This window comes from Montipora capricornis, chromosome 1 (genome assembly GCF_036669925.1).
Source record: "Montipora capricornis isolate CH-2021 chromosome 1, ASM3666992v2, whole genome shotgun sequence".
Taxonomy (NCBI): domain Eukaryota; kingdom Metazoa; phylum Cnidaria; class Anthozoa; order Scleractinia; family Acroporidae; genus Montipora; species Montipora capricornis.
The window spans coordinates 12,431,000-12,454,033 of NC_090883.1; the positions used below are offsets into that span (position 1 = coordinate 12,431,000).

The window sequence follows — 23,034 nt, forward strand, 5'->3', positions numbered from 1 at the left end:
ACATGACGTCACGACCGCCATGTTGGTGCCCAAAACAAAGAAAAGGCGGCCATGTTGGTGCCCCGACCAAATCCTCCGGGAATTTAACTCTATTATTATGCAAACGCTTCCTTTTGTTTTCGTTGAAAAACATGGCTGTTGATCACGTGAGTGAAAACCAGCAATACTTTTCATCTTTATTTGAAAGAATCTGTTTTTTTTTATGGGTCCATAGACCTGTACTTTTCAAAACAATTTGAAGGAAGTTCTTATTTTTTCTCTGAGTCCATTGGGCTGTAAATTTCTCTCTTCTTTCTTCCAGTTTGCTGCAATTTCTGAAGTAGATTTATGCTTTCTCATTATTTGTTTCCTTTCTATATTTGATAATTCACATAAACATCTAAGAAATGCAACGTCATAGTTTGTTTCAAAACAATTAAATTTACTTTGTATAATAGAACAAAAGAGATCAATAACAGAATCTACATTTGAAAATACTTTTGTTACATTTTTTGGTTCAGAATCATTGTATACAAAAACGTGGTAACTCATCTTTTGCTTTGCATACCACTGGAAAACACAACTAATGCAGTAGCTAGAAATTCACATCAAAAAGCCTGTGCTGCTTTCCTTAATATCCAAAATGACAGTTTTAAGCTGTTGTTTACTGGGAACCACATTACAAGATAAATTTCCCTGACATCTTGCTCTATGAATAACTTTTACATGGCCAGCGGCCTACGTCTAATTTCTTTAGAAAATCAGAAGTAAAAACATATTTTGCTGGAGTAACCACAGGCCGCCCAAACGTTGTTTGAGATTTACATACGCGACAGTATTGCGTTACGTTTTGAGCCATTTAAGAGAATGTATGAAACGGTTCGAAAATCGCTCTATTAAAATTCAACTTGTAGTAAAGGACTTAAATAAAAGAAACTTACTTTAGTCTGCTCTTGTGTTATTTTGAAGTCTTTGTGGCAGCTGAGGCGTTCTAAAGTCGTTCTAAAGCCATTTTGACGATTTAAACTTTTCCAGGTTTGCTTTCCATTAAAGTGAAACGAAAGGCTGGCGACCTGGTCGACCGACGGTTCGAACTCGAAGCTCCATAAATTCCACTAAAATGCTCGGAGCTCGCCAAAATTCCCTCACGGCAGCCATCGATAATTCTTCTTTCTAGTTGCTTCGCCTCGGATCCCAAGGTTTATCTTATCCGCCCGAAAAACGCTCCTTTTCGAACGCTGGCTGCCCATTTCTGCTTCATTTTGATCCGTTACGAGTGATCTTGGCCACGGATTTCAAAATCGTTGGCTTAGCGACCACCTCCAACACGACAAAGTCGCTCTCAACCGTAGGGAGGCACAGGTCAATTTGCTCTCTGCAAATTGGACCGTATCAGAGTCCCTGGGGAAATTACACGGGAAACGGCGGGAAACTCGCCGCTTGCAGACCACCGACTCATTGTATACAATTGATCGAGCGCTTGTAGCGATGGCTTGTTATAGCCGTATGAGTATTAGCTAGTATTTGCAAAGATGAATGTGATCTTTACGAAAAAGCAATGTGAAATTTTAGAGTATGCAAGCTCTGGGCATAATATCCTTATCACCGGCCAAGCAGGAACGGGAAAGTCGACTATAGTAAACGCCCTTAGAGAATATTGTAAGCAACGTGGTCTAAAAGTAGAGCTGGTTTGTTCGAGTGGAATTGCTTGTCATGGGTTCGGCGTGCTGAAAGACTATTGAAGTGAACATAAAATCTCCGGAATCAAAATTGTTCGGAACAGGCCGTAGCTGTAAAAATTCGCCAACTACAATTAGCTGTGTTTCCGCGAAAGGTATCTTGTTTTCTTCACCATCGCATTCGTACGCTCGATGATGCAGGGCATTCGCAAGCTCTAACAATCGTGCACTAGACATACTAGCTTCGTCCCAAATCACCACAACCACTTTTCGAAGCTTTTCCGTGATTCGAACGTCACTTATAGCACGAAGAATAAGCTTTTCAGATGGCATGTCGGCAGCACCAAGAGCATAGTACGAGTGGGCTGTTGAAGCGATACCACGCTCGTAAACATGACAGGCAATTCCACTCGAACAAATGAAGCAGAAATGGGCAGCCAGCGTTCGAAAAGGAGCGTTTTTCGGGCGGATAAGATAAACCTTGGGATCCGAGGCGAAGCAAGTAGAAAGAAGAATTATCGATGGCTGCCGTGAGGGAATTTTGGCGAGCTACGAGCATTTTAGTGGAATTTATGGAGCTTCGAGTTCGAACCGTCGGCCGACCAGGTCGCCAGCCTTTCGTTTCACATTCATGGAAAGCAAACCTGGAAAAGTTTAAATTGTCAAAATGGCTTTAGAACGACTTTAGAACGCTTCAGCTGCCACAAAGACTTCAAAATAACACAAGAGCAGACTAAAGTAAGTTTCTTTTATTTAAATCCCTTACTACAAGTTGAATTTAGAGCGATTTTCGAACCGTTTCATACATTCTCTTACATGGCTCAAAACGTAACGCAATACTGTCACGTATGTAAATCTCAAACAACGTCTCGGGGGCCTGTGGTGCCGACAGAGACATTGCCACACGTCGTGTGCCTGCATTTGCCGTACCAAATACTTCAACATTACCTTGATTGTATGGTGCGGCAATAGTTTTAGTTGGATCAACAATTCCTGAACCTGGGTTGTTAGTCCACAATCGAAAAAGATTTATTCTAACAGCTCGATCCGTACGACCCGGGCCGTAGGACCGCGACTACAATCACAAAGTTTGAACAGTCAAGATGCGATGACTCGGGCGCGACCATGCACATCCAAGACAAAATGACACATCTTAAGGGCTAGACTTTCAAAAGTCCTTCGTGTAGTGTAGATTCTCGTCCGAAAAATCACGCTTCGCTCGCCAAAACATTTTCTCCCGGGATTCTCGTGAGGTGGAATTGTTGCAAGTCTACTTAAGGGCTTGAAACATGAGAGGGATGGTTGATTTCTCCAAACACGCACTGTTTATCTTTTCATGCAAAATGGACTGATATTCCAAGCATACATACATTTTAAGACTCTAATACTTCTTTTCAAGTCTTTCTATTAATTTTTCTGACCCAACAATACATTTTTCAGCAGCTATTAATTGTTTTGAATAATCCCCTACCCCCCACCCCACGCAAAGTTGCAGTCTGTAAATGTATGCAAGCATAAATATGCATGCACTAATGTGACACGGAAAACACGAAACGGAGGGCATTTTATACCTTATGCGCTTACTGCGCATAAGTAAAAACGAGGCGTGTAACGGAATCGCGCGCTCTACTATGTCAAAGAAATCGCAGTCTATTCTCAAGCACGCCAATAAACTTAAATTGTCGTTTGCTCAACTACACTCAGCATTTCTCAAAAGGTAACTCGTTTGCTGAAAAGGGGCCAGAAATTTCTGAAGAACCGAAGTTTAAATTCAAAAAATGAACTGACATGCCATTGTTTTGAAATTTTCTCTTGCTTATAAAATAGCAACGCCTGCCACACAGTCTAAGATATGCACACCTTTCTTCGCTCTTTTAATACTTTCACGCATATTTCCGGTACCCTCTTGCTTCAAAAATTTCCAGCTGTTTTAAAAAAAATACCAGTCACTGCTCCCAGTTTCCACGCCAGCACTCACATTTACACTGAAACTCCTAGTCCGTATTTTCATAGAAATGAAATTCCAGACAAATGAAATAAGCAATATGCGATTCTATATACATACTTGGACAGCGAACGTCGTCGTTGCAATCAGCATATTCAACTTGTCGTCCTATTTCCATGCAGTCTTTTCCGCCGTTTCGTGGTGGGGGATTAGTACAAGTGCGACTACGGCTTTTCTGTCCTCCACCGCATGTTTTGCTGCATTCAGTAAAGTCTGTCCACTCTGTATAATTTCCATCTACAGCACTCTCTACAAAAAAAAATGTGCTAACCAGTTTTATATAGATTGTTTGCCAGTTCTTCTCTGGTTGTGACTCAAATGAATTCGCTAGAATTGGGATGATTTTTTCAACTTTCCCTAGACGTATGCTATCTGTAGGATAAGGCTGCCTAGATAGCGAGCTGATAAGGTTGCCAGAATCACATAGCTAACCATCCAAGAATAAGAGCTCGCCACGCTTTTAACAAATATTCAGACTCTCCATTTCGACATGTACTGTCGTGCTAAATTTGCTGTTTTAAACCTGCTGACACACGGTCCAACTTCGTGCAACATTTGTTGTTCAACAAATGTTGCACGATGTTGCAGCCTGTTGAATGACTTTTTGAATCACGATAAACGCATTCAACTTTTGTCGAACGAGAATTACGAATTCTTTCCATTTTTGGAGGCAAATTAGGAAATGGCGGATGACGAAAAGTTATTGTCATTGTGCGCTGTGAGCCTTGTTGCGGCAGTAATCCTGAAAAGCCGCCAAAGCAAACGCACTATTTGGACTCGCAAGAATTGCTGAAAAAGAAAACAGCGTTTGAGGCATATAACACCTTGATGGCGGAACTTAGAAAACCATTGATGTTTCAAGTTACAGAAATTTCATCGGCATGGACGCCACTCCCCTTTCTAGAAGCTCCTTCAGTTAGTAGGACCACTCATCACACATCAGGAGAATCACATCAGTAGCACAATACCGCCTGAAGGATATCTTGCTGCTGGTATGTTTTGGTGATTGATCAATATTCAAATTTAGATCAGTACTCAAAACGTTCCAAAGCACGTGAAGACATTATTAATGGGAGCTGCAACACAGTTTGTGGATCAACAAATGTTGAACCGTGTGTTACCTACCGGCTTTAGGTCAAAACTGGGTAACAATATAAATTAGTACTTTAGTTTACACGTACAACATTCCTGACAACCCACGGAGAAGATATGAAATGGCCACTTTCTGAAGACACTGTCTCTATATTAGATAAAACTAGCCAGTTTTCTCAAGTTTCAATCAAGTGTCATCCTTTCCATCCTAGGCTTCAAACAAGAAAGTACAACTTCAGTTCACTTGAATGTCTTTGAGCGGTAGCAAAACTACAACTGGTTATTTTTGGTCGTTATTGATGCAAAGACGTCCTTTATAGTGTTTTAAAGTTTGACCGAAATAGCGTGACACTACCCCTTTAAAATCAAAACCTTACAAAGTAGATTCATATTAGCCAACCAAAACGTTAGATGTGACCCATTTGACGGCAGTAACAGAAGAAACAATTGATAGGAACTTCAGAGTCCAAAGCAATGGGGTTTTATTAACACAGGCCCGCGGCCCAGCGGCAAGCGGCCCAATTCACGCCCTTACGGCCCACAATTTTTAAAATAATTTTTTTTTGTCCTGCGGCTTACCAACTGGCATGCCCAGTTTTGAAACGTGAACACGTGGACGACGTTGAGTATACATTGTACGTTTAAATTGCCCCTGTAATAAAAAAATCACTTCCTTTTTCAGTATGTTTGTAAGTATGTTTGCTTAACATCTGACTGTCAAAATTTTGAGCTTTGATTTTTATCCAAAGGCCGTTTACTTTTGAGTGTAAGTTTTGGATTTCAAGGTCCACAGTTACTCACCTTCCACGTTCAAAACTGATCGATTGGACCTCAGAGGGTTAGATCCAGGGAAAAGTGACGTCAAAGGCTCACTATCTTAAAATTTCAGCGTAGGAATGCACCTTATTATATATGCACAACGCGAGTTTAAAAGTCTGAAAGCCCAAAACTCCCGTGTCGTAATTTATTCTGCGGCGTACGCATGAGTAGTGGTGTGGGACCCTTCGTCCCCCTTTTGACGGTTAGAATTGAAATCTGATTGGTCGCTTCAAATTTTGGCGGGAAATGCCAATGTACGTTAGGTGGTGCATTCAAAATTCAAGTCATGACGTCACAGACACGTGACACCTCCCTTGCTGCGAACCCTCAGGAAACAGGTTGAGGTGTTTTGCTTAATCATGCTGGATAAAAAGATAACGGTCAGGAAATTCAAAATTCAAACAATAACGTCACAGCTTCGTGACACCTCCCTGTCTGCAGACCCTCAGGAAATAGGTTGGGGTGTTTTGCGTGGTGATGTTGGAAATTCAAAGTTGGGAGTATAACAGGCCGCTCACTATCAGAAAAAACACCAGCGGAAAAAAATGAAATCCAACAGGTTTTAATGACTACAATAATAAATGAGTATGTACAAGAAGAAGGAAAAAAGAATAAAAAATGTCACGCGATGTACAAGAAGAACCCTAGTTTATTATGATCAATGCTGATTTTGGATGTGGCCGGCCAATGAGAGGATCCAGAACACAATCATCCCACCGGTCACATCCGAGAAGAGTCTCCTTAAAGTCACCTCAGTTCCTTAGTGTCACTACTTCCCCGCACACGCACCCCGCAACTTTGCCTTACATCTCCTAGTCGTCGTCCGACAGCAGTCCGGAGAGAAGATAAGCGTTGGCTGCATCCATGTCGGACAGGAATCCTTGAGCATCCTCGTCAGCGTCATCATTCTCGGTGAGACAGTTCCCATAAGGATACGTCATCGCGGTTCCCGGTCGAAGGACGCGTTTATTGAAGATCAGTTGATAATCTTTGTGGGCAGGCTGGGAGCGAAGTTCGTACTGTTTGGATTTGCGGATAATTTTACCTGCTTGATGACGCAACACTTCATAATTGAGTTGCGCCATTCCCTCCACATTGAGAGAGTGTCCCTTGACTTTACACTCCGTCTTATCATCATTGCACCGGTACCCATAGTTTTTGGGCCCACCCAAACAAACTTCCACAATGTACTGATCGGGTTTAAGTTCATTGGTGAACTCACCGAGATGGGTGCCGAGTCCATGAAGAGCTGGATGGGTAGAGGGTCAAAGAAGGTTTTCACCTGCATCAGGTTATCTCTCTGTCCAAACTTGCCCCACAAGGAATTGAGCATTAGTTTCGCTAAAGACCGTCGACCCGGATTGTAAGCGATCTCAGTTGGGTCGAGTTGAATTCCTTTGCGACACTCAAAGTCGTTCACATATGCCTGCCATTGCTCTTCCGTGTCGCACCCACTAGGCAATCCGGACGCTTCCACTTTGATCTTAAGCCCAGTGTTGACATACTCGGCAAACAATCCGTGGCGAGTTTCCTCAAAGTGACACACTCCATGGACGTGTGAAATCACATAGCCCATCTCCACCTCTTTTTCTAGCTCGGAGGTGCACTACGTTCTGGTCAGCGCCCGTTCATTCTCGGTGTGATTGCACAAAAGGGATTTTTCGTGCAGAGATTTGTTTATGTCTTGCTCCACGCAGGTGTGCCATAACGGGAAGGTGAGGTTTCCTCCGCACCGGTAAGGCAAGACGGGTTGAAACAAATTCTTTGGCAGGACGATGGTGCACAAAGCCAGACCAAAGTACTGGGAGAGGTCGGTGGTGCCGGGTTCATAGATGAACTCAGGATGGCCGATGGGATACATTCCGTTCTTATTGACCCAGGGGTAGAGGGAACTGTGGTCCACATACCGGATTTACTCACCGACTCCAACGTGGTAGTAAAGGTGGGAGGCATTTGTGCGTCCTCCAAAGAAGGCGTCGCAAGGATTCATGGGTTTGATGACAGGAAGGGTTTTGACGAACTCAGCCACGCAAGGATCCGCTTTCTTTTGTTGCTCCCACTCACATTCCCAGAGGGTCACGACATGATATCGCAGGTTTCGAAGACTCTGAAGACGTTCCATGGTGGTACGTCGGACATCATTCATGCAGCGTTGATCGTTACGGCGGTACAGTTCGTGACGATTGGGGAAACAACGGTGGCACCCGTGTCAAAAACAACCCAAGAACTGGTAGCTTGTGTTGCTGACTTGATCGAAGCCATCCACCCTCCAACGTCAACCAGGGATCTGGTATTCGCCTTGGTTGCGAGCGTGCTGGATACCTTGCCGATGATTTTGGAAGCAGGTCTTCCTCCTGCAGCCGATGTTCTTGCCACAAGAGCCATTCCATGGCGGCCTTGGAGTGGTTGGTGATGAGGCGCCATCTTTTGACGGGGTTGGAGGCGATGGTATCTTCCCACATGCGGTTGAAGCGATAGTCATCCAGACAAGCTCCAGCGATGGTCATTTTGTCAAAGGGACAAAAGCCCGTCTGTTCGTAGAACTCACGACGAAAGGTCAAACATCCCTCTCGGAGGAGTTTGACGTCGGAGATACAATAGTCCACGAGATCCCTTTGCATGTCAAAATGTGCCTCGTTGGTCACTTGAGCAGTGTACCATCGCTCGAATTCAGCCTTGCCTGCATGGGACCCACGTAGTCGGCGTTCGCAGGGGTGTTGAAGAGATGTGGAAAATATCCCTTCTTGAAATTGTTGGGATCCAACCAAAATGTTTTGGTAGACGAGGCCAGAGCCATTGCGAAAAACGACATGGAGTCGATGAAGCGAATGTACCCACCCTTGTAGGTGAGGTCCAGCAGTTTGCTACCTGTACGCGTGGGCTTAAACTTCTGTTTGCGCTCAATCAAACGTTTCACGACAAAGTAAGAGTCATAGCCCTTGAAATTGTGGGCAAAGGTTGTGGCGTAGCGTGTGTCCTGCTCCGTGAGTTCTTCCACCCATTGCAGAAATTGTTCCATGCAATTCTCGCCACGAAAGATTTGACCGGGGGCATCCTCTCCCGTCATACACACCACCAAATTAGGCAAATGCACGACCGTAACTTGCATGGCCTCCTTGTTCCAAAAGACTAGTAGCGGTGGGTGGTAGGTATTGCCCTCCTCCTCCTTGCCCTTCGTAACAGTATTGGGGTTGTTGCATGCCTCACGGCGAAGTCAGGCCCGCTTGTTGATTTGAACGATGTGTGCACGGTCTTCAAGCTCTTCGGGGTCGGTGGGGACTTGCATGAAGCATGGATGTTGTTTCAAATCCGTTGTTTCGTGGCACGACGGGCATTCACCGTACCCGCACCGATTTTCGTCTTGTTCATTCATCGAACAAAGCAGTTGTCTGCAGTTTGCACATTCGTGCCACAAGTCGCATACCGACGACTGATTGGGACCGCATGCTTTTCCACTAAGGGTCTTGGTCTGGTGGAGTTGAAAGCACGCATCTCCATAAAATTGGCGACAACAATGACGACAGGGAATGTGGGCAGGACGTTTGCGCAAGTACGCCTCGATGTAATCGTCACACTCATTCTGTTGGCAACCGGGACAGTGAACGCCTTTCCCTTCAGAACAACGCTGACGACCTTTTTGATTATACGGTCTGAGGCACCATCCTCAAAAGTAACCGGTACCGAAAAATCGCGGTAACGAGGTCAATGTGTCGTAGTGTTCGTCCTCGTGGAGAATGGCTAACAAGGTAGCACCCTGCCCAAACGCAAAACAGGAGTATTGTCGGTTGGTATCGAAGACCACGATACAGTAATCACGAAGACTGGGTGCTTCAGCCAAACTTGCTAGTTCTTGGAGACCCATGGGACCCGGATGGAGTCCAGTTTCCTCCAAGAGAGCCATAGCCGCTTCATTGCGAAGCCGTTGACACGTTCTGGGCTCGGTCCACTTCTTCGTTGGAATCAGCCAGGTGCAGGCCACGGGCGGTGATGATAGCACGCACACAACATAGTCCCGAGTCGTCCCGTGGTATCTTGACGATGCTTTTTCTGTTCAACCGAAATTGAACGGACGAATCCTGACCCGGGTCGTTTGTTCATTGGTTTACCGCTCCCCCGAGGTCCTGCCTATACGTGGACGAATTCCAGTTCAAAAGGTTCGTCGGGGTTGTATTCTTCCCCGGAATTCAGTTTTTTAGCCAGGCCGTGTACTAGGTCCTGCACTTGGAGAATACATCACGAGCAAATGAATGGAAAGCCGCAGCGTGCCATCTTTTGTAAAGTTCACGGTAACATGTGATCAAAAAAGTACTGACCTTGGGTGACCTTTCCAGCACGTGAACAAGAAGGTGTTCATTCGTCAGAGATCACGGGTATTTATGGCCTGATTTCTAAGGTCACAAGGCCGGATGAGGGGGATGGAGGTATACCCAAAATTTATGGTTTCTCCGTAGGGATGGGGGGAGGGGGGATAAGCCCAAAATTTATAGTTCCTCCATAGGGACGGGGGGTACCCACAAAGGAAAGGTGTCCTGTCACGACCTTAATGGTCTGATGCGTCCTAAAGGCCAGAAAGAGTGGTTTGGAGCTCATGTCTGAGTTTGTCAAATTATGAGATTTGGTCAAGAAAGTAACAGAAGGAAAAAAAGGTGGAAGAAGAAAACCAATGTGTTATCTGCTTGTCCATCATCGAGACAGAATCGCCCTCTCTAGTCATCCTCGCTACCATCGCACAACACAGCCTGCTTCACGGAAAAAAAATAAAAGAAATGGTGGACACGAGTTGCCGTGGTCAGTCAGTCCACATGACCTGTTACGGAGCCAGGACCCCTTCGAAATACCCTTATTGCAGAGCTGAGCGTTGTCAACCTGAAGAACATTTGTAAATACGTTGTGTTGCACAAGAACATTTTGGTAAGGAAAGGGCAGACACATGGAAGTAAAGAACTTTGTTTTTTAATATTTGTAACAACAACAACGTGAGTCAGCCATTAAAGTCTTTACAATTTGACTTTTTGTTTGGCTTGCATGATTCTCTTGACGATGGCTTCGGTCCAGGTTTTTTGTGGGTGAGATCGCTGATGGCCTTCACCATTTTTGCATCGACTTTCCATTCGTCTTGTAAATTCTTGGCCTGGGAATAATCGATGTCATGTTGTTTGGCAATCTTGTCCGACCGATTGATGGCCGGATCGCCACGCTTGAGTCTCTTTTTCAAATGTGTGCCGGGTCCCATGCACTGGATGGATATGGCGAAGGAAGTCAGAGGAGGGTCTCAACATAATGCACAGCAGCACAAACAACCTTGTTTGTAAACATAAAAATACCGTTCAGTTTTCATCTTCATCATCATTTTGTTTTTCTTCATCTTGCGTTGGGATGGGACGCGGTTGGAACATCCTGTTCAATAAAAATTTCTGTGTCTCCACAACCGCGTCTGTAACCTCTTCAAAATCCATTGAATCCTCTTCCATGAAACGATGTCGGGTTTTCATAACGTCTCTATGCGCGGAGTTATGCTTTAGATGTTCAAACCAGTGGAGATAGTGCAAGTACAGCCCTCGCAACTTTCTTCTGTAAACGGGTAACAGGGCATTAAAAGCTTTGGCCTCAGCTATCGTTTCTGATATCCTCTCCTTCAAGAACGTGTTGACTTTGTTGTCATAGGTTGAACTCAGTGACTCTTCTACCTCTTGGCGCAGAGTTTCCCAGGGATCTTGGTCATCGATTTCCCTTTCACTAACGTCTTCATCCTCAGACTCGATGACCATGTCCGAGTCCGAGTCCGAGTCTTTTTCTTCCTCTTCATCTTGGTTTTGCTCCTCATCTTCTTCACTTCGCTGTGGGGCGGTGCAAACTTCAGAACGGTAAAAAGTCGGCTTTGTTCACTCACGGGAGACCAAACAAGTGCTCCAGGAAACGCGTGTTACTCAAATTGAGGGAGTAACTCCGAGCAACTCATGAGTAAAATGAGCAACTCATGAGCAAATGATCAACCCATGAGTAAACGAACAACTCATGAGTAAAATGCGCAACTGATGGGTAACTCCGAGCAACCCTGAGTAACTCAAATTGAGGGAGTAACTGCAAGTAACCCTCAGTAAACCAGTTCGACGCTCCGAACGTCTCCGGACACTTCCAACGGATGAGGCGGTCGCTTATACGGCAGCGATCGTCTTAAATCACACAAGGGGGAATCGAGCTCGGACGGAGGCCCGAAAGGAGGACGAGCACGAGCAACGTATTGAAAACATTCTGAGGGAGGTTTGGGTTCGTTCTGGGTAAATATTGACCCAAAAGATGCAAGTGAGGAGGGCCGCGGAGTCCTGGTGACGAGTGGCGGGTACTTCAAGATGGCGCCCGAAAATGCCCAATGGGGCTGTAAATTCATAATTTTTTTACCACAAGTAATAGAAGTTGAGACTTTTATCACATATATATTGCATTCAAGTCCCGTTTTAAGTGTGGGCTTGTACAAATCTCCGCGCTGGGATGCGTGCTGGCTCCGTCTATTGAACACAACAATGACACCTGCGTTCTGGATCCTCTCATTGGCCGGCCACATCCAAAATCAGCGTTGATCATAATAAACTAGGGTGCGCGTGCGGGGCACCGTCTTCTTCATGTACATCGTGTGACATTTTTTATGCTTTTTTCCTTCTTCTTGTACATACTTATTTATTACTCTAGTCATTAAAACCTGTTGGATTTAATTTTTTCCTCTGGTGTTTTTTCTGATGGTGAGGGGCCTGTAATACTCCCAACTTTGAATTTCCAACATGATTACGCAAAACACCCCAACCTGTTTCCTGAGGGTTCGCAGCAATTGAGGTGTCACGTGTCTGTGACGTCATGATTTGAATTTTGAATGTACCACCTAACGTACGTTGGTATTTCTCGCCCAAACTTGAATTTCCTGCCAACATTTGGATCGACCAGTCAGAACGCTCTAATTCCAACCGTCAAAAGGGGGACGAAGGGTCCCACACCACTGCTCACATGCATTGCATTCTTAAACCAGTGAGCCTTTGGCGTCATTTACTCCTCGATCCAGCTCTCTCAAGATCTTAAAGTTAGTAATGGCGGACCATTAAATAGGAAATTCCAGTTAAAATAAACAGGTATCTTTGAAATCAAGGCTTAAAATATTTTGGTCGCTTAGAGTTTAGATAACATAGTTTTGAAATCCAAAGGAAAATAAGAATTGATTTTTTGGTCAAAGGGGCACTTTAAAATGCACACATGATGGATAGCAAACACAGATCGACTTGCTATAAGCATTTCTGTCTATAACTGAATGAACGTTAATATAAGAATTATTTATTACACAGCTAGGAACAAACAGCAGTTATCATTTGCGATGAAGCCTTGCATACACACACAAATTGAATTCCGTTGAACCTTACATCGTTTGCGAACCGATCCCATCTGTGCTACCGGGTTCTGAAAATGGGGGGACATATGAGCGTTTTCCTCCGATCAAAAGCCGACTAAACGGTCCCGAAATGGAAATCGATTGCAATGATTGAAATGGCCACCGAACGTATACTCATTTTCGTTCATTTTGATGCCCACCACGACCACATAACTGGGCATACCCCTCGGCTGAATAAAAAAGTTCTTAAAGGGAAAGTACGGCCTAGAAAAAGGTCCTCTGAATCGAAAATGCTTTACCTGTATTGTCATACTTGACTACTCATTTGGGCTTAATGTGTTTAAATAGCCAACAATAACGCTTTAAAATAAAAGTTGTGATGAAAAACCGACGTTTCGACGCAACCTGCGTCATTTTCAAGGTAGGTTAGAAAAAAGTCAGAAATGAATAAATTTAAAGTTCATACAGTCCTCTAGGGAGATGTCCGTATTGTTCAGCCTAATTGAAAATTTTTGCCTTCAGCGAGTCTGATTGGATGTTTAGCGATGGTTTTAGATCCTTAATATACAACATCTCATTTACCGAACAGTCAAATTTTGATACGCATCGCTTGACCACGGTGAAAATTCTCCTCGCAGCCGTTTAGGCTGTTGTGACAGTTCTTGTAGTGCATTCCAACTTCAGTAGTTTTGTATTCATCTACCCTCTAGTATACGTGTCTACATGTCGACCCCACATAACCTGCCTCGCATAGGTCACACTGAAAAAAGTAAACAACATTCTGTCTAGTTACAAGTGGGTGTTTTTCTTCCTTCAAACCAAAGTTGGTGCCGAGTTTTCTGGTTGTAAACACTGACTCTATTTGAACCTTGATCTTACCATTTAATGGCGTAGTTGTTTTTTGACGTTCTCACAGGAAAACTGGTCTTTGAATGGAAGAGAGAATCTAACGACTTTGTCATCATCTGACTGCTGTAACTTTGTTTGTTGCTGTTGTTGTTGCTGTTGCTGTTGCTGCTGTTGTTGTAGCTGTTGTTGTTCTTGTAAAACTCTTTGCACGGTCGAGTGGAAAAGAACTATAGGGTACTGCAGTTTTTTGAAGAATTTCCTTCAGACGCTCAACTTCCTTGAACCTCTATAAAGCATAGTACTCAGCAGCGCTTTCTTGTATTTGATGTCCACATGAATTTGTACCTTTGGACCTCTCATGGCCAATAGTTTCCTGTGTCACATCCAAGAAAATCTCGATCAAGCTAACAAACTCCCATCTTTGTACAAGCGATTTATGTTGATGACACCTTCGCTTTTGTAGACAACATCGACGACACAGAGTCCTTCCTCCATGCCCTAAACGAAGCCCACCCGTCCCTGGAATTTACTATGGAGTTAGCAGTTGAGAATAGCCTCCCATTTCCGGGTATAAAAATCACAAAAATAGGCTGTAGTCTACAAACGGAAGTCTATAGAAAACCTACTGACAAAGGTTTTAGGGTTAGAGTTAGGGTTAGGGTTATAAGTTGAGATCTCGAGTTCTAAGTGGAGATAGGAAATTCTCGACTTGCAGAAAGCACGAGCATTACCTTGCAATTTGCATATTGCTGTTATGGTTATGGCTGCGCCCTCGGTGAATAAATCACATATCCCCTCGTTGCCTCAAAATAACCCTTACAAGTCGTCTATATATTGCTTGATTCAGTTTTCTCGCTCCAATATCATGGGATATTTTGGATTGGTTGACTGAGATTTCAGTATGAAGCGAATGTCACCGATATCAATAGTAGTATACCTGAAGATCCCGCTTGAGGTCCTCCTTCGTAAAATGACAGGTCCGAACACCCACAGACAATATAGCAGTAAGGTTTGAGGAATCCATCCACATTTTATTTTCGCTGGCCAACTTTTCTTTAAATTTTCATTTTCCGGTGAAAGCTTTAGTCTTTTAGTTTTATATTTGTTCTCTAGACAGTTGTCTTGTTGCACCCCTCTCGAAAGCGTACTTGAGCACATCAAAACACATCCCAACAGGGGTAATTGTTGCCTTGCTATGTGTAGAGACCAACATCTGAAGGTTTCGTCAGCCTATTGTAAACACTTCCATGTGTGAAAGCGAACACATTCGTTTGCTGAAGCATCAAAGACGGCAGGTTATTGTTTTACCAATACAGAAAGTATCCTAAACATTCATAAAAGCTAACGTTAGCTTTTATACAATACAATACAAATTTTATTAGCACTCCCCAAGGGGGTTTTTCAGTACTAATACTAGTAAATACCGCAAATCAATGAAAATAGTCAATAAAAACTTGTAGAAAGGTAAGATAAAAGGCATATCAAGAATTTACAAAATTGATATGAAAGAGGGTAAAATTATGTGACAAATTGTGTTATGAAGATAAAAATTCACGTAAGAGTTTACCTCGTAATGTTCTTTTAAAAGTATAAAGAGATTCGCTTTGCTTAAGATTACTTTCTTGACTATTCCATAATGTCACTGTTCGATAGAATAATGTCCTTTGTCTTGTAGTGGTCTTAAAAAGAGGAATATTTAATAGTTGCGAATTGCGAGTCTCACGGCCACTTATGTTCGTTCGCTTTAAAAAAAGCGAGGAAAGGTAAGGGGGAGCTTGTCCATTCATGCATTTGAAAGCAAGCACAGCATCACGCGAGTACAGTTGCGATTTAACTGGCAGCCAGCGTAACTCTTGTAAGACTGGGGTCACGTGATGGAATTTTCTGGTATTTCTGATAACTCGGGCAGCGAAATTCTGCACTGCTTGGAGCTTAAGAAGGTGAGTAGTTGCTGCGTTTGACCAGACCGACGAGCAATAAAACAATTTGGTGAAACCTAACGCGTTGATTATTATTATGATTCTTAGAGTGTTTTTATCAAACAGATGCTTAACAGGACTAATTTGAGCCAAGCTATACATGCAGAACGAAACAGTTTAAAGATGTGATCATGAAAGGTGAGGTTCGGGTCAAACTGATGTAACGCCGAGGTCGTTGGCGACTTTTGCGACTTTTTATGAATGTTTAGGATACTTTCTGTATTGGTAAAACAATGACCTGTGAGCTGTGTTTTGTACCTGCCGCATCAAAGATCGCAGAAGTAAGAAAGTGAAAACGAAAAGAAGGTGCGATTGTTGAATATTTCTGTCTCTACGTATTTGGTGACTTAAGTTTCTGTCACATTTATGGCCTACTTGGCCGGCTGCCTATTGAACCACAAGGCCGTTTACCATAGTTTCGGCTTACCTGAGAACTTCTTGGAGCAACATTGAGAAAGTGAACGGGAAACGAAGAACTCGGTAATGTCGAATACGTTTGTTGACTATTGCTACGTCATAACACGTCATATCCAAGATGGCGCTCTCCAAGTCACGACGGAAGCAACTTCAAAATGCTCTTGTCACATTTTAACAGGGAACTGGACAAAACGGCAATTATTTTCGAATTCCTGGGGAAAAGTCTTAGTAATCGGCCAGTTTCGTATTCTAACGGTTGGACTGGATCTAGCATGAAATGGAGGCTAATGCGGGCAAATTAATTTGCATTTGAAAAGATTGCCCGCATTAGCCTCCATTTCATGCTAAATCCAGGCCAGCCGTGAGAATTCGAAAATGGCTATTGCCAACGAGCAAGCCGAGCGTAGACCCGAGGCTTGCGAGGCGGTCAGCTTAATGCCGCACGAAGTAGTGCAGCATGCAGAAAAATCCTCGATTGTGCTGTGAAAAGTGTGATGTAAGTGTACGTAGTGTAATGTAAGGTTCCCTGGAGATTTTAGTAGGGACCAATGAAAACTCGTGTTCTGATGTGTGATGTTATTAGACAAAGTTGCATGACGCTTGCGACTATTGATGATCTTGTGTTCGGAGGTGAGTGAAAACACATTTTTCCCATTTCCCTGACCATTGTGTTGTGTCCACTTGCTTTGAGTGTTTTTTAATATTTATTTTCTAACCAGCGTGTTCTATATTGAGTGAACGAGCTCAAAACTAAACCGGCGTACTTGTTCTTATGAACCAGGCGCTATTGTCAGTTTCGGATTTCGGCCCGCGAGTAGAGCAGTGTGTGTTTCGTTTTGTAACCATTTGAGTTGTGAACAATTTTAATTTTCAAAGGAAATATGTTGTCTGTAAAGTACACAATTCGACGATCAATTTGACTTATAATCCATGGCTGTATCTTGCAAAATAAAAATTCTACAATTGAAACAACTTTCATGTGCGAGAGAGTTTGATTCTCCATTACGTTTCATGTATATTCCTGTTAAAATTACGGCCGTTCAAAAATTACAGCAGTAGTTTCCATATTATTGCAAAACACGTTGACATCTACATTGTTGTTGGAGATACAAAGTGTGCAATTTCTATTATTGTATTACTGTTAACTAGATAAGCTGTCGGAGTTGCAGTCCTTTCGAATAAAACGATTACAACTACTGTCGGGTATTTTGGAACTCTCATACAAATCTGCAAACTATGTATTATATTGACTGTTTCGCTGGCACTTAGCGATAGCTATTACTAGTTTAGACAACCGTTTTCTAGACCGTACTTTCCCTTTGAGAAAATTGCGGGCCGCCGGGCCGCGGGCCTGTGTTTAGCAAAACCTCAAGGCAACCACCATACAAAGTTAGGCTCCTGAATTCAGCTAGATAATTACTCCCGTCTCAGCTCTCACTACGGCTATGTTAAATGTCCCTAGCAAAGAATATCGAATTTGGTTAAATTGTAAGTTTTGTTAAGTCTTGATTTTGGCGGATCCCCACAGTACACTCATTGTTCCCTCAATTGATGAGGACGGAAATGTCGATTGTTGAACGTATAAGAAATGATCAAATAAATGCTACAGGAATCGCCGCGGTAAAAGAAAACCAAAATCGGGTCAAGACGAGACTCCAGACCACAAACGGAGGAGTGAATTGGAGTGGTGTAGTGTAAAATATACAATCACATAATCTAAGGGATATCTTGCGTTTATCAAGATAGTATGGGTAATTTTACACCTAATCGATTCTGGAACATTTTGTGGGGAAAATATTTTGATGACATAAACCACAAGTCTTTGATCTGTTCATACAAGAGTTTGAAAGCTGTGACAAACAAAACGTAAAGTCAGTTTAACAGTCACATTGACACCAGTCTCGTCTAACACGGTAATGCAAAAATATATGATTCTGTGAAACTAAACTAACCTGAAACTTTTTGATAACATCTTGGTCCGATAAATCCAGGAATGCAACTTGAATGAGAGATGAGGAAAAAAAGTTTTTACAACACAGTCAGTAGGGCCCATATATAGCGTGTAGTAGCTCCAAAGAATTCGTTTAAAGAGAGCTTAGGTCGAGTATCTTGGTTTCAAAAACTCGAGGACTAAGGGCGAGTCCTCGCCGTCCTTAAGGTGGCTCAAAACAGTTTCCAACACATTCCAACACTTAGATCTTGATGTGTCATTATAGCCACTCTTCATCAGTTGATGCTACAATCATGGTATAAAAAAAATGCCCAATCACTGGTGAACACGTTGGTATTGTTTTTGTGACACAATAGGTTACCATAGCAATACTATGACCTGATAAAAACATCCTTAATTTCAGCTTTAAGCGCTTATATTTCAAAAACGGCACGGTGAAATTTTTTCTTCTGACAGAATTTTGATTAGCAGGATAAGATGTAACTTTTGGCAAAGTTTAAAAAAATTCTGTACATGGGGTTCAGAGCCACCTAAAATTTTTGAAAAATTAAGACGGCCCTGAACCCCATGTACAGAATTTTTTTAAACTTTGCCAAAAGTTACATGTTATCCTGCTAATCAAAATTCTGTAATAAGAAAAAAATTCACCGTGCCGTTTTTGAAATAGAAGCTGAAATTAAGGGTGTTTTTAGCAGGTCATAGTATTGCTATGGTAACCTATTGTGTCACAAAAATAATACCAACGTGTTCGTTAGTGATTGGGCAGTATTTTGATACCATAATTGTAGCATCAATTGATAAAGAGTAGTAATTATGACCCATCAAAGATCTACGTCTTGGAAAGTCCTGGAAACTGCTTTGAGCCACCTTAAAGTGCTACTATGATCAAAAATCACTTCTTTTTTTTTTCTTCATATTTTGAAAGTGTGATTTCTCAACACTTGACTGGCAAAATTTTAAGGTTTGATTTTTATCCAAAGGTTATTTACTTGAGTGTAAGTTTTGAATTTCACGGTCCGCCATTACTCCCGTTCCAAACTGAAATATTGGACCTCAGAGGGTTTGGATCTAGGGAAAAGTAACGTCATTTACTCACTAGCTTAAAATTTCAGCCTGTAAACGCAGTTTATTATCTAGCAAAACACGAGTTTAAAAATCTGAAAGCCCGAAACTCCGTGCTGCATATTAATTTAGCCGCGTACACACGCATTGCATTCTTTAACTATTGAGTCTTTGACGTCATTTTCTCCTCCCTTCAGCTCTCTCAAGATTTTAAAGATAATAATGGCAGACCATTAAACTGGAAAATTCCAGTTAAAATAAACAGATGTCTCTTCGAAATCAAGGCTTAAAACTTCGATCAGTTACTGTTTAGTTAACATAGTTTTGAAATCCAAAGAAAAATGAAAATGGTTTTTTTGGTCATAGTAGCACTTTAATTCAAATGATATAACATGCATAATGAAGTCCCCTCGAGTGTCAGAATGATCGATGACCATCGATTAACGCTTCTCTTTTGCACTGAAGACAAATCATGTAGAATAAACCCTAACCCGGTGGGACGTACACCTGTGGACCACCACTCATTTTGTACAGTTTCAAGCAGAAAAAGCTTTAGACGAAAAAGAAAAGTTATCCTGGCAATTATCTGGACAATTTTAATCAATAATAATTATTATTGTCTCTTTCAGAGACATAAAATTCAGGAAGCTTCAACGAGATTCGGCCCCATGACCTCTGCGATGCCGGTGCAATGGGAGCAAGTTGGGAGCAAGTCATGTTTTGCATTCGTCGTCGTCTTGGGGCCTTAGCATGCATTTTTGACCTGGCATGTCTTATGCCACGCTGGTTGACTACTGTGCGGGAGGTCGTGGGATCAAAATCCCGGCCGGACAAACACTCAGGGTCTTTAAGGTAATTCCACTGAAATTGTTCTACAATCAAATTTTTTTGAAAACTTGGCATAATTAACATTCATGATATGAACATTAAAAAAATGCAATAAAAAAATGGGCTCACCGGGCTTGTTTACGCGTCAGCAGGCTCTTAAAATGGGGGAATTTTTACTGTTTGCGCGTTAAAAATTCGAATCGCCTTCATACAGAATCAAGTCTTGGTTACTTTGAAAATAAAGCTTCTTTTATTCACATAAGCAGTATTGCTTCATTTACGCCTTTTTGATTGCCTGGTTGTGGGAAAAGTGCACTTTTTGGGACAGTTCCGTGGTTAGCTTGAAGTCCTCGCCTTGGGTAAAATACACCCAGTACGGAACTGTTTTCCAAAAAAAATTCATGTTCTACTATCGTTTGAGAGAAAAGGAGCAGTTATTTCGCTATCGGGCTTACTTTGAGGGAAATCTGTTACGTTTTTTACACGCACGTGCACATGTGCGCGCGCTAATGAGGCAAAAATCGTGCGCAGTAGGGATGCGCAATGCAATACTAAGGAATTACCTTAAATAACTGAGGAGGAAATGCTGCCTTTGCAATGACATCTGCAAATGGTTAAACTCTCTAGTCTTCACGGATAAGGACGATAAACCGTAAGCTCCTGTAACGGCGCTGAAGAAATATTTCGTCATTTGTTTTTTTCTTAATTAACCGCGTATGGCCCTGTTGCGCGAGATCGTCGTGCGTAGGCGAGGATTGCGTGTACATATCACTTGAGCATGTACCATGCAACATGTAGGTATATGTGCAAAAGCAGTCTGGCAAAGTTCCCCACAAAGTGTTGTTCATTGACCGTGAAGAGTCACTAGGGGAGTGGTCAACTACATATTAGGTGGTATAGGTGTCTATAAGAGACAATTGCTAAAATTGCTCGGTTGGCTAGTGCGCGGCTTTCGGTGCAAGGGGTCCCCAGTTCAATCCTCGGTGACTTCAACGTCTTGTTCGAATTTCCTCTGATCCATGTAGCTATAGCTTTAAATATCCATGAAACGGAGCACTGACAGAGGGAAGGGGGTAAAAGGCGCACCGTTGGCTTCCATTGATACCACTTTCGTAACTGAAGGCGGAACTGTCGACATTAAATAAATTGACTTTACTTAAAATCAGTAGCCGATACCTCGGAGCGACGTTTTCACAGACCGCGATTTATTGACGTCATAGCGTCACCGAACGGGAACTGTCTTTGATTCTTGCGGAAAAGGTAGTCTAAAAATAGATTGGTCCGCAAAACTGCCTTGCTTAATATGGAAGTTGTTCGCTCCTAGTCATGGACACGTGCTTAAATTGTCCAGATAAGGGCGACGATCACTTCTCTCTTTCATCTAAGAACTTATCTGCTTGTAACTTTACAAAATAAGGGTTGGTCCACAGGGGTAGTCCATGGACCGGGTCCATGAAGGGGTCCATGGACCGGGTCCACAGGAGTGGTCCATGGACCTGGAGTCCATGTTTTGTATGCGTCCAAATCGGACGTCAGGTACCAAAACGTATAATTGCAATTTTTAATGAACGTCCCCGTCAAATCTTTCTCTTTGATCAAAGTCAAAGCACTGATAAACAAAAGAAACAGCGATAACCACTAAACATCGATCAGAGGTCTGGCTACTAACCTACAATTCGCTCCATTTTCACTCTGACTACAAATGCCGGAATTCATGCAAAATCCGGGGGTGCAAATCTCTAAAATAAAACAAACAAGACAGATGTGACAAAGGATTTGCCAATGTTCTTACTCAAGTCTAAGACACATAGTCGAGTTAGATGATTACAGAATCCGCGTTGTCAAGGACGTTCGCGCCAAAATCTTCCTACCGTAAAATCTTCTTCATTTCTCGCCTAGAGTTAGGTCATAAAGTACTTACTCCAAAAATGAAAAAAAAATAAAAAATTGGGGGTCACCGACTTTATTTCGGAGAAAATGGCAGTGGAAAAATGCACTAATTTCGATAAATCGGTCATAATAACGACATGTAGCCTCATCTGCTCATCCATCGAAAATCACAAAAATAAACTGTTAGAGTGAATGTTTCCGTGCATAGGTTTTTAGGAGTGGGATTTTTAGATAATTTCATGCCACTAAGGATGTCGTAAACAGTAGAGTTCATCCTCGACGAGCGTTGCAACCACTTCCGGAATTCGTTGGCTCGAGAAAAGAGCATTAAAAAAAAAGATAACTTCTTACGGTGGAATTTTCATTTTATCAAATTTTGTAGATAGTAAGTAAAGTAAGTGATTTGTGATTAAAAAATAGGGATTACCGATGATCTAAACGAGTAAAATTGATGTGATTGTGCAAAGCTCTTGGAAAATTTCGCTTGTCACGTTTTTGCGTGACCTGTCGGGGAAGGATTGGAACGCAAGACAGGATCCATCGTTGAAGGAATGAAAAGTTTTTATTAAAAAAAAACTTTTTCGAGCATAGCAACGAAATGCCCGAAGTTATGCGTGTCACATTACAGTCGAGTTACCTGCGGAGTAACGTTGCGCACAAACAATTAGCGCGAACGTCCTTAATAGCAGAGCTCCGGCGGCGTGTTGACAGAGATTCTGGGATATTTCAACAATCACACACCACGTCGCCATTCAAGCCTACAGCAGACATCATTGGTGAGTTTTCACTGTCTATTTCGTCTGATCTCCCCATGTAAGGGAATCCATAGCAGTCTTGGATTCTGGATTCCACACTGTGGATTCCGGATTCCCAAAAGGGCTGGATTTCATTTGTTTATATATTTTATTTCTTTCTTTTGTATTTCGTTTTCGTGTTCGATTCGTGCTATATTGAAAAACGTTGTTACAAAGCATAAGTTTCTTTTCTTTTTCGATTTACAAATTACGGGATTAAATGTATTACATTTCTTTATAAGAGTTTATGGTATAATAATATAAGTGATTACTTCTCTGCGTTCCTGAGAAGATGATGTGAAATCCAATGATCATATA

The 23,034-nt window shown here is 42.4% G+C and overlaps 1 protein-coding gene across 3 annotated transcripts in view; it reads right to left on the minus strand.

The window, feature by feature from the left end:
- Positions 1-23,034, minus strand: part of LOC138055770 (uncharacterized) — a 53,539-nt gene that overhangs the window by 5,334 nt on the left and 25,171 nt on the right. For all 3 annotated transcript variants that reach the window (XM_068901724.1, XM_068901768.1, XM_068901673.1), the window contains exons 5-7: positions 21,702-21,771; positions 18,144-18,190; positions 3,724-3,912 (exon numbers count right to left, since the gene is read on the minus strand). In XM_068901724.1, coding sequence (XP_068757825.1) covers positions 3,724-3,912; positions 18,144-18,190; positions 21,702-21,771 — 306 coding nt within the window. The remainder of the gene's footprint in view (positions 1-3,723; positions 3,913-18,143; positions 18,191-21,701; positions 21,772-23,034) is intronic.